Below are 11,893 nucleotides of genomic sequence, written 5' to 3'. Positions count from 1 at the left end.
CACAACACTAAACTAATATTAATGACACTGCTGCCTGCCATGTACTGATTGGCCACAGTACGCCAGACATACATGTTTATTACATGTCCTGCCAGTTTTAGTCCTGACAACCAATCTGAGAGTAATGTGCTACTAGTATTTTCCCCTTTGAGAGATGAGAAAACTAAGGCTCACAGAGATAAAATAGCATGTCCAGGATCAAGCAAGTGATCGAGCCATGGCTCTATCTTCAGAGTCAGAGATCTTACCCCAACTAGGATAACACTGCCTCTTTGAACTTCTATTTGCCTTACCTGATCAGCTTCTGACAAAAGTACAAGCATAGTTTTAAAAAATAATTTTAATACTAACCAAATTTGTACTCAAGTATACGACCCTTTCTTATCCAAAGAAAGAAGCTATATGACAACTTTCCTTTCCAAGGAGGAAAAAATATTACTTACTCCAAAACATGTTGACTTAATGAGAATCTGACTTGGTTCCAGCTGTGCTGTCTCCTGCTCTCCAATTATCACTTCTAAAATAGTCTTATGCTCGGGGTTATAAAAACAAGAAGTAATGTACAAAAGCATGCACCTAACTCGTTATATTAGCTCCAACAGTCCATGTTGAAGCAAGTAAAGAGGTGTCTCATTTGTGGACTCAAGGATGACTGTAAGAATCTTTCTACCCCCTGAGAGTTCAACAGGGAGACCAGCTCTACATGGAGCCTCCTCCCTAAAGCCAAGTCCTCGCCTAGGACTTTGGACTTTAGAGCATGGTAAATGGGCAAAGCACAGGTTTAGCAATCAAACAGCCTGGGTTCCAGTCTCAGCCCTACCACTTAAACTAACTACATGAACCTGGGATCTTGTGATCTTTAACCTCTAAGATCCTCAGTTTCCTCATGGCATTGGGAATTATAATATCTGCGCTACACAGATATTGTGATGGTTGCCTGGGATAACATATGGGACGTGCCAGCCCCCTTCTTGGTCCCCAGTAACAGATACAAAGTTTTCCTTCCCCTCCTGAAGGACCTTCTTCACTGGTGTGCTGGAGCTTGACTTGCAAGAGTTGACTATTAGATTTTTAGGGATTTTGCAGGCCAGTTATTAAAAGCAGCCATTATTGAAAATTAACTTACATAAACTTAAAATTAAACAAATCATATTAAAAACAAAGGTAATAAATACTCAAAGCTCATCATTTCCAAGTTAGTTTACTTTACTTTACTGTTACCTATGCTCTTGAGTTGTTTTTTTTTTTTTTTTTTTGGTCTGTTGCATAATGGAATTATCTCTGCCAACCCTATGGGCAGTGATGTCACACTTGCAGCTTGAAATCAGCTATGGTGGGAGTATCTACATGGAAATTAGCAAACACTACAAATCAGGAATTCCTTTCTTGGGAGAGCTGGTTATTAAACATTCATCAGCACACCACTGGTATTCTATTTCATCTTATCCCCTTCTGCTCCAGCATCTTTCATCTGTGCTCTCTGTAGTCTATCTATGAATACACACACACATTCACAAAATAAAAATGAAAAAAATGAACATCTCTCCAGTTAACAACCTTTCTCCTCACTCCTTCACTGCCAAATTTACTGCGAATGTTCTACGTATGGTTATTTCCAATACTTTCCTTTCATCCATTCATTATTTTATTCATCTCACAAATATTTAAGCACCTCCTATTACCCAGACACTGTGGTAGGAACAAGGCACGGTGCTGCCCTCGTGGAGCCCACAGCCACACTGCCGTCTAACTTCTATCCGGCCTTGAAAGTCTCCAATACTCTCTTAACACCTTTCTTCCCTCCTCTTTTGCCTTCCTTAAAAAATTTACAATTTTCCCAATTGTTCTGTCTTCTTTTCCTCTGTGGCCCTCAACAAAAAAAGGGTGAGATTTTCTTAGTGCTTTGATCATTTATCCCTCTTCCCTTTCCCTCAGGAATTTCATGCATCACTCTGATCTTACCCTCTCCCCAACCCTCAGAAAACTAGTTCTGCCCTAGCTTTTCTGCTCAGTAACTGATGCCACCATCCCCCCAACGGGTTAGGCCAAAAACCCGAAAATCCTTGTTTTCTTCCTTTCCCTCACACGCTCATCCCAAACATTAGCAAGTCCTGTTAGAGCTGTCTTGAAAATACATCCCAAATTCACCCTGTCTCTTCCTCTCAGTTCCTACTGCTCTCAGCCAAGACTCTTTCTTTCCTCACATGGTCTGTATAAAAGCCTCCTAACCCTTCTCGCTTCTTCACTACTGACCCCCAACATGCTGCACCACAAAGAGTCAGTATTTTTAAAGCCAGAGTCAGTATTTTTAAAAAGAAACGTAATCATGTGTGTATAACCCTTAAAAAAGAAAAAAAACCAAAAACCAAAAAACCCCATCTTCCCATTGCACACACAATAAGACCCACACCTGCTTCCCCTGCCCACACGGCCCTTTATTATCTGGGCCCTGCCTACGCCCTGCCCTCATCCCTTCTCTCCCCACCTGCTGGGCACCCTCAAGCCTGGAATCCTCAGACAGATTCTTCCAGGGCTGGCTCCTCTCCTCATTCAGAAAGATTCCAGAGCCTTCCCTGATCAACCAGCCTGACTTTCCCCATGCTGATTCATCACTCCCATCACCCAGCAGCACACTGTGCAGTCACTGCTGATTATTTATTGTCTACTTCCCTTTACTAGAAGAACAGCTACACAGGAGCAAGGCACTGGTCTTTCTTATTTACCAGGATACTACTGGTTTCTAGAACATGCCTGGCACATGTCAGCCCTCAATAGATATTTACTGATGAATGAATGAATGGAGCAAGATCAAAAAAAAAAAAAAAACAGGCAAAGGTGAGAATAATTGGAAACAAACACCCGGAAATGAGGGAGTTTTAAAGGACTATGTAGAAGAATAAGAACGGCAATCTGAAGTGGTAAAGTGCTAATACTATGAATGGAATTTCCATACGTTAGAATAATTCGGAGGCCATCAGGCTAAGGCTGTTCCAGCACCCTGGGTTTCTACAGAAGCAACTGGAAACCCAACTCAGTGTAAATGGGAGAATGAAACTTAACCTTAACCAATCAGAAATCACCAACCCACCTCTAACCAGGGACTTTCCAATGGAATGATCCAAGTAAGACTACTGCTCTGCTTTAACCAATCAAATTGCTCCGCCTCTGCATTCGCCCTATAAGAGCCTTCCCCTCAGTTCCTTCCCCATACACTTTAACCAATCAAACTGCTCTGCCTCTGCATTCGCCCTCTAAGAGCCTTCCCCTCAGTCCCCTCCAGCAGGGGCCCAAGCCCCTGTGTCTGGAGCTGCCCAATGCATTAATCACTGTCTGTTCAAATAAACTCTTTAAAATTGTAATGTGCCTAAGTTTATCTTCTAACACATATTTGTTAAATTCTGACTTGCCCGTGGCTTGAGCTATTTTAGAGGCAACCTAATTTAGTGAGCACTTGTGCTGATAAATCCATGTTAATTTTCACGGCTGGAGCAAAGAAAAAGGAAGAAAGGACGGAAGGAAGGAAGGAAGTCCTAGCTCTAAAGATTTTCCTGAATCTTCAAAAAAAGTTCAGAGAGGAATGGTCCTCTGGGTTGGTTTCCTCCCATACTTGTGCTGTAATAAATTCCGATCAAACACAAAGAGCAGGGAGAGGCGGGCGGGGAGAGAGAGTGCTCGCCTCCCCCGGCTGGGGAATGGAGCAGCCTGTCTTCTGACACTCGAGGCTTCACAGACCCGTGCCTCACCACCCCACACCCAACTGCCAGACAGCAGGGCTTCCACTTGCTTCCTCTAACTACTCCTTTCTTATCCAATCTAATACACGCAAGAAAGGGCAGGAAAGGGAGAGAAAGGAAAGGTTAGGAGGGAAACATTTTTTTTTGGGGGGGGGGCGTATTCCCACAAAGAGCTGACTTAGCGCTTCACTGCTCCAGGCACCCCTAGATGACGCTGGACATGGAAGACACACAGGGAACAAGAAACCCAGCCCAGTACCTCATCAGGGACCACACAGCTCGCGGGGACACCGGGAATCCACTGCTTTTGGGCTCTGGTGGCAGTGAGGAGTGGCAGCCACCCCAGGCTCCTTTGTGAGGGAACCGCTGCTGCTTCCCACTCTCCCGATGAGGGTGTGCTGGCAGAGAGGCGGGCTGGGGGCTCCCAGGCTGCTGGGGGCTGCGCTGATGGACGACTCCGTTGCTCCTAATTGTGCATGGAATTGAGGGAAAACAAAGTCAAACAGAAGAACAAGGCTTGCAAGAAGAAATAGCAGTACCCTGCCCCACCCCCAAGTCCCACTCCCTGCAACCATTCTCAGGTCTTTAGCTCTTTTGTTTCTGATATTTACTGCTGAATTGTAAAAATAACATAATTATGTATTTTTTTCAATTTTGGAACTTGTCATATTGATTTCCTACTATAGAAAACTAGAACTCTCTCTTAAGTGGCCACCAACATACACACACACACACATACACACACACACACACACACACACACCCCTTCACTGCTCACCCTCCAATATATTTCTCTCATAATATTTGGTTGAAATGGATTGACATTATTGTGATCTTATAAAATAGTGTTCACAGTTGAGCCATCCAATGTACTCTGATTACATTTTTCTGTCATGAATCCTCTGAGATACAATTCACAACCACTACATGAGCAAAAATTAAAAAGTCATACTACCAAGTGATGGTAAGAAAGTGAAACAAAGAAGAGTCTCATTCATTGCTGCAACCATTTCAGGAGCAATGTCTCAGGATGTAACACAGTCCGTGTGTATTTGTCCTCTGCCTAGCAGCTCCACTACTATAGTTAAGAAACCCTCATGGATTTGCACAAGAACACATGCACAAAAAGTTTCACTGCAGCACAGTTTACAATAGCAAAAATGTGGAAGTAACCTGAATTCCAAATCCATAAGAATGGATAAATTGTAATAATTAAATACTACACAGCAGTTAAAATGAATGAAATGTAGCTACCTCTATCAATATGTATGTATCTCAAAAGTCCAATGTTAAACGAAAAAAAAAGGAAGTAACATCATTTATGTAAAGCTTGAAAATATATACAATAATCCTATCTGATATTCACTGGTATATACATATGAAGCAGTGTCATAAAAACAATCACAGAAGTGAAAAGTGCCAAATTCAGGATTGTGGTTACCTCTAGAGAAAAAGACAGGGGAGGGACTGGGGACAGGGAATGTTATTTTCTACACGTTGGAAATCATATCCTAATTTTTAAAAAAAGAAAAGAAAAAGAAAGTTAACTTTCAGGAGCTAACCTTTCATTAAAAAATCTTTCCTCCTAAAGGTGATGTCAAATAAAAGAAATCTAGCCCAATCTTAAAATTTAAATTGCTGTTCTTGTAGGAAAGTGCTTCTAACATTTGTTTCTATTCCTGTTTCTTTCCTGCTGCCTTAGTCACACAATGAAAGATCTCAAGAACCACCTAATACTAAAACGTTTATTCTAAATTAGCAGATAAAGTACAAAGTGTGTGTGGGGGGGGCAGATCCCTAAGTGTGCAGAACTATGTGTGTTTCTGTGTGCATTATCCTGGGGACACAACTTTGTGAAATCCTCAAAGGAGTCTATGACTCCCCCTCTCCTAAACACTCAGAACCTCCAAGCTGGTGTAACTGTCTCACGGTGCCTGGGCATCAGATGTCCTGTGAGGGGTCCTGAGTTCCTGTCCTATGTTCCCTCCACAGAGGCACTGGTACTCAGGGCTCTGGAGCCATGCCGACATGGGTCCCAATCCTGGCTCCACTTGGGCTGGGTGACTGTGGGGAGGATACTTTCTGTGCCTCTGTTTTCTCCTCTGTGAAATGAGGATAATGGTGGTTATGAGCAAATGGAGTGGCACAGTGCCTACCGCTCAGCCAGGGCTTAAGAGATATTTTGGCCAGATCTCCCTGTTACATGCTCTGGTTCCTTCCTCCCACTTTTCACAACTATAATCAATTACTCATGTAATTACTTATGTAATGTCTATCTCCACCAATATCCTGCATGCTCTTTGGGGGAAGGAAACTTATCTGTCTTGTTCTTGGCCAGGCAGAATGAGTATGTGTTGAATGGGTAGATAAAAGGATGAAGGAAAGAATGAATGCCTCCACTCATGCAGCACCGCTGGGTGTGAGAGCTAAAAGCTCCTTAAAAAAAAAAAAACAGACTATTAGCTGTGGGACTTGTAAGCTATGTATCAGCAGTATCATTCCTTCCATAGAACTTCTAGCAGTTTAGTATTATGAAGGCTAAGAAAGATCATCAAAGAAAGAAAAGCAAAAATTATCCCCTTTGAAAGAAGTCTGGCTCAACAGTGACTAGATGAAGAGGAGAGAAAGGAGAGCATAGGCAACAGTGGGCTAGAGTCCCAAGACCAGAGGAGACACGGCTTCAATGACATCATTAAATCAGCTCTGGACTGGACCACATGACAGAATGCACCTACAGTCGGTTATCCTACCTTTTTGCCGTCGGTGAGGCATAGGAGAAAGAAGTTAGGAGGTAAGGACAAGGTGGATGTGAGAAGACAGTAGAGAGTAGAAAGGGATTTTATAGGTTGTTCTCTAAAAGGTAAGGCACTCGGCAGCCTCTGGCTCATAGTTTTCTTGGCACAAGCCTGAGTCAAAGTGATCACTGGGCTCTTTCCTTTCACATGCCTCTGAGGTTTACTGAGAGCCAGCAGAGCTCTACACTCTTAAAATTATCTCAACTATCACACTCCCAGGCAGGAAGGTGATCAGAACTTCCTGACTCATCTCAGTTTGTTGCCATTCAAAAGCACTGCTCTTGCCGTTATGTCAAGATGTATAAAGACGTTAAGAAGTGCAATAAAAAGGAAGGATTATTTTTAAACATAAAACTTTTCATCTGACAAGGCAGGAGAATAAATCAGCCCTATCTTTAAAAAGTTCAAAAGTGAGGGCCTTATAATTACTGAAAATGGGGTCTGCTTGTAAAATTGTTAGTAATTATGGATTCGACGGGGGAAGAAAATTACAGTATGTGCTTGAACTTTTAATATGCCTCAGTGATTCTTTATCATCTGTGAGCTACAGAATAAAATCAGTGTGCCTTAAATTTTTTAAATGAAAAATGGGCCACCAAATAAGCTTGTTTTTTAATTTGAACATGATGTGTACACATTCCTCTGTGGCTTTTGTGGAATTCCACTAGACGCCTCCTAAAACTCTTAGGTAACAGCATCACTATGACAGCAGGCAAACAGGCTCCAGGTGAGCAGGGCTCTGATGGATGACACTCATTCGAATGAAGAGATTCAAAGCAAGCTGTTAAAACCTGCTAACCATTTGCAACCACTGCTCTGTGTGAAGCAAGATTTTCTCAACAGTATACAACCAAAACAAACTAGCAATATAAATTTGCAGTTATCATAAATACTTTTCAATTCTAAATTTGAGGCTCACAAAAACTTCACAGTCCTCATTGATTTTTATAAGAATGTGAAGAGTTTGAATATATATATAACCCACTTACCTCAATGCAACAAGCCTTGATGATTATATAACAATTATAATATGGTCTAAAGTGAGATTACATTGAACAAAGTCTTATTTATACTTGTATTTTTTTAAATGAAAGTTTGGAACATACTGTTTTAAGTAATTCTTCTCTGCCCATGACACACTGCTTGATATCAAAACTGTAGAATGACTTACGACTTATCTTGCTTGTGGGACAGGGAAAAGAGGTCATAAACCAAGCACACCCCAAACACGGTGACGCCCGTCTCCTTCACCAGCATCGCACAGGTCCCCAGAAACAAACTGAGCAGCAGGAAGAAGGGAGAGGCCGTGGGAGGGAAACATTCCCCAGTACAGCCCTGGTCCAGACTCCTGGAAAACAAGTTGGAGGTTCTTTTAATCTAAAAAGATATGTGGGTTGCTAAGAAATACTACCTTTTAAAAAGAAGATGTAATGTCAATTTCATTTGTATCCTAAGTAATGAAGTAGATGAGCAGAGATTTCTTCAAGAGTGTTTATCGTAGAGATATTTAAAATTGCTAAGATGAAAAAAAGGAAATGCCCAACAATACTAAATTTGGTACTTATATCATGGTATATACAAATTTTGATAAAATATGGTATGTAACAAATGAGCACTAAAAAGCTATTTAAGAAGCTATTCACACCACAGAGACATATTTAGTGATATGGGAAGATGGTTAGGAGAATATACTTTAAGTGACTAATACGAGTTATTAAACCACACGCATGAGCTCTGGAGCCAGGTTCCGTGGGTTCACATCATAGCTCCGCAGTTAAGGAACAGGGTAACGTGGGGCAAATTACTTTGCATCTCTGTGCAAAGTTCCCTTATGTGTGAAATGGGATGTTGTAGAAAGGATTGAATAAATAACTTATTACATGTCAAGTGTTTATCATCATCATCTTCTGTACACAAAACAAAGAAGTCAGTGGGGATTTTATATATACATAAACACACACACACACTACACACACACCCCAAAATATAATCAGAACTTCTCTCTGTGATGAAAATACAGACATTTCAACCTTTTTATTTCCTTTTGGCTTATCTGTGTTTTTATTTTCCATGAGCATGCATTAGAAAAGTTTATTGTTTCTCAGTTTACTGTCCAGCAAGGATTTTCAAAAACCCTCCAGTGCTGTAAAGTGTTTGTTTCACCTTACGAAATAGAACTGGCCCCATATCAAGAAAAGTCACTGTTCCCTTCAGCAGGTGCCACACCCACTGGTACTTACTCTTTTGAAGTAAAGACCAATATTTCTGCAGTTGTGATGTCTTCTCCTTAGTGTTATGTCTTAGAACAACTGCATAAAATTATATGCAAAAATGTGCACTAGATAGGCATTTGTCTATTGAGTTGGTCTACAGCTTAAGTTTCTAAAAGTGAATGGCATGCACAGCAAACCCTGTAATAATACGGCTGACTATTACACAGATAAAGATATGCCGCAGTCCTACCCGTGTTCCCAAATACATTAACCACACCAAAAAAGCCTGAGCAAACAAGTTTAAACTAAAAAGCAACTCTTAATTCAGTGCTAACACCAGAGTAAACAGGAACCGATTGATTGTTAAATTTTGGTTTATATTTTAAGATTTCATAACACCATATCATATGGTTAAGAATGCAGTGGGAGGTTACAAAGCCAAGACACGACGACTGATACTATACTAAGAAAAGGTTTTGTTTATACAAAACAAAACTTCATAAGACTTCATTCATTTCCTTCTTGACTCAGGTCTAAATTGGTTTCTCGATCTCGGCACTATTAGCATTTTTCTGCCAGATAATGCTTTGTTGGAGGGGCTTTCCTGTGCATTGTAGGATGTTTATGTAGCAGCATCCTTGGCCTCTACCCACTAGATGCCAGTAACACCTCTTTAGTTGTAACAATCAAAAATGTTTCCAGATAGTGCCAAATGTCTCAGGCAGGGGCGGGGAGAGGGTGGCTAGGAGAGGGAGAGAAATCACCCTGAATTAAGAACCACTGGTGTAGTCAGGCATGGTGGTGCGTGCTTGTAGTCCCAGCTACTCAGGAGGCTGAAGCAGAAGGAACACTTGAGCCCAGCAGTTTGAGGCTGCAGTGAGCTGAAGGTACCACTTCACTTCAGCCTGAGCAAGATCCTATCTCTCAAAAAATAAAAAAGAACCACTGGTTTAGAATAGTGTTCTTCAAACAGAGTCACTGGGCTTTGTAAGATTACAGGTCAATAAACTGATCCAAAGATCAGAGCTCACAAATCCTTAACCAGGCATCTATCTGCCAAGCAAGGCAACATAGTTGACCTGCCCCTTTTCCTGGGCCATGCTCTGAGCCCACTGCCCCCATTCATGTTCTTCTAACCCACCTCTTTCCACATGTGGACATGTCACAACTCAGGTGAGGATCTGCTCACTCTGGGGTAAAGATGCAATATAATGGGAAATTATTTGACTGTTTTTTTTCAGTTTCCCAAAGGAAAGAATTTCTGTATTTTGATGAAACTATGTGGAAATTGGCAAACTACAATTGAGAAATACCACTTTCTATTCAGCCTTGTTATTTTAAGCTCTTAGCTACTTTGGTAAAGATAATAAAAAGGAAAAAAATTAGGACCAAAATGAAAAGGAGAAATCAAACAAATTCTAGGCAAACAGAACAGAGCACTGCATCCAGTATATTTTGGCTCAGTGCAAAGATTCGAAATTCCATTCTCAGTTGGAAACTACAAGTAAGGGGAAGCAAGAAGCAAGAGTCTGGGCTCTCAGCACTGGGAAAGCGGTCTCTTTAAATGCTCAGAACGGGCAGGTGAGGAAACAGCCCAGCACTGGATAAGGAAAGGGTTTCCTCTCCCTGGTCCCCAGAAAGCTCGCTGAGCATCATCACAGACAGAAGTCCCCCTCTTCTCTGAAGCACACGCTCAGGGTGTGCACACACACATGGTTGGGATCACAGAGAAGGGCACGCTCAGCCACACATACCTATTGTAGGAGAGAAAGGCCAAAAGGAACAGCAGACACGCTAACACGTCAGCTCTGCCAACAATCCCAGCCACCTAGGAAGTGTGAAAAAATAGAAAGTAAAAACCTTAGAACATTACTTTCAGAAAACCATTACAGAAATACATTACGGAGATGTATTTGTTTTCAGATGAATGAAAGATATAATAAAACAGAAAATACACTGTTCTTGAAATTCTGATATAGGGACTAACCACCTCTGATTATCATATATATTTAACCATAAGTTTATAGAAAGAAAAAAAAAGAGGAAGGAAAAAGAAAGATTTTCATGTTTAACTTTATTTTTAACATCTCCTCTGCAGAGGGTCAATTCACAGTATCAAAATTTATTGATTGATTGATTGATTGATTCAAAAGAAACTTTCTGAGTAATAATTGGGTGCCAGATGCTGTGCTAGACTGTGGGCACCAGAGTAGTAACGGAGGAGAGGATATTTACAGAGTACTAGAAAAAAATAAGTGGAGGAATCAATATTTTTGACAAGAAAGGGAACGAGTTTCAACTCATGGATGCTACACACGAGCGTATGTGCGTGCAGTGTGTGTGGATGTGCACAGGTGTGCATATCTTTCATAACTCTGTCACCGACAGTGGCAAAGAGCCATCATGGCACCAACCACAAGTCATTCCCCCACTAAAGAGAACACCAGCTCCTGGGAGAACTGGCTGATACCAGGGCTGAGGCTGGGGAGATTCAAGAGGAGCTTGGATCATCTTCTCACGTCAGAAAGAAAGAAAGTGCTAAAAAAATGACAGGCAAAAGGACACAGAAGCCAGTGACAAGGGGCTCCCACTGACCAAATCTGAGACAATCTGAATATCAAAATAAATAAGGACTGTAATATATTACAAACCATTAAAAAACAGAAATCCATGAGGCCGCACTGATAATAAATATAGTCATGTGCAGCATAGTAACATTTAAGTCAACAACGGACCACATATATGACAGTGGTCCTATAAGATTATAATACCATATTTTTATTGTACCTTTTCTGTGTTTAGATATGTTTAGATACACAAATACTGCTATGTTATAATTGACTACAGCATCCAACCTAGTAACATGCTCTACAGGGTTGTAGCCTTGGAGCAATAGGCTGTACCATATAGCCTAGGTGTGCAGCAGTCTATACCATCTAGTTTTGTGTAAGTCACTCTATGATGTTCACACAATGATGCAATCACCATTTCTCAAAATGTGTCCCTATCATTAAGTGATGCATTATGGTATGCAGATGAATGAATGAATAGATACATATGTAAATACATACATATGGCAAACAAGAAAATGAGAAAGAAAGGAGAGTTCTTCCTTCATTAAAAAGCCACTCATATGTAGAAGCTAAAAAAA

The 11,893-nt window shown here is 41.0% G+C and overlaps 1 protein-coding gene across 1 annotated transcript in view; it reads right to left on the bottom strand.

The window, feature by feature from the left end:
- TMTC1 (transmembrane and tetratricopeptide repeat containing 1) overlaps positions 1-11,893 on the bottom strand; it is a 280,957-nt gene that overhangs the window by 238,142 nt on the left and 30,922 nt on the right. The window contains exons 3-5 of the mRNA XM_012640954.1: positions 10,497-10,570; positions 7,701-7,877; positions 3,994-4,200 (exon numbers count right to left, since the gene is read on the bottom strand). Coding sequence (XP_012496408.1) covers positions 3,994-4,200; positions 7,701-7,877; positions 10,497-10,570 — 458 coding nt within the window. The remainder of the gene's footprint in view (positions 1-3,993; positions 4,201-7,700; positions 7,878-10,496; positions 10,571-11,893) is intronic.

Source organism: Propithecus coquereli, unplaced genomic scaffold (assembly GCF_000956105.1).
Source record: "Propithecus coquereli isolate 6110/MARCELLA unplaced genomic scaffold, Pcoq_1.0 Scaffold16, whole genome shotgun sequence".
In the NCBI taxonomy this organism is placed as follows: Eukaryota; Metazoa; Chordata; class Mammalia; order Primates; family Indriidae; genus Propithecus; species Propithecus coquereli.
The sequence above is the reverse complement of the archived record's forward strand: the minus strand, read 5'-3'. Positions and strand labels throughout refer to the sequence as shown.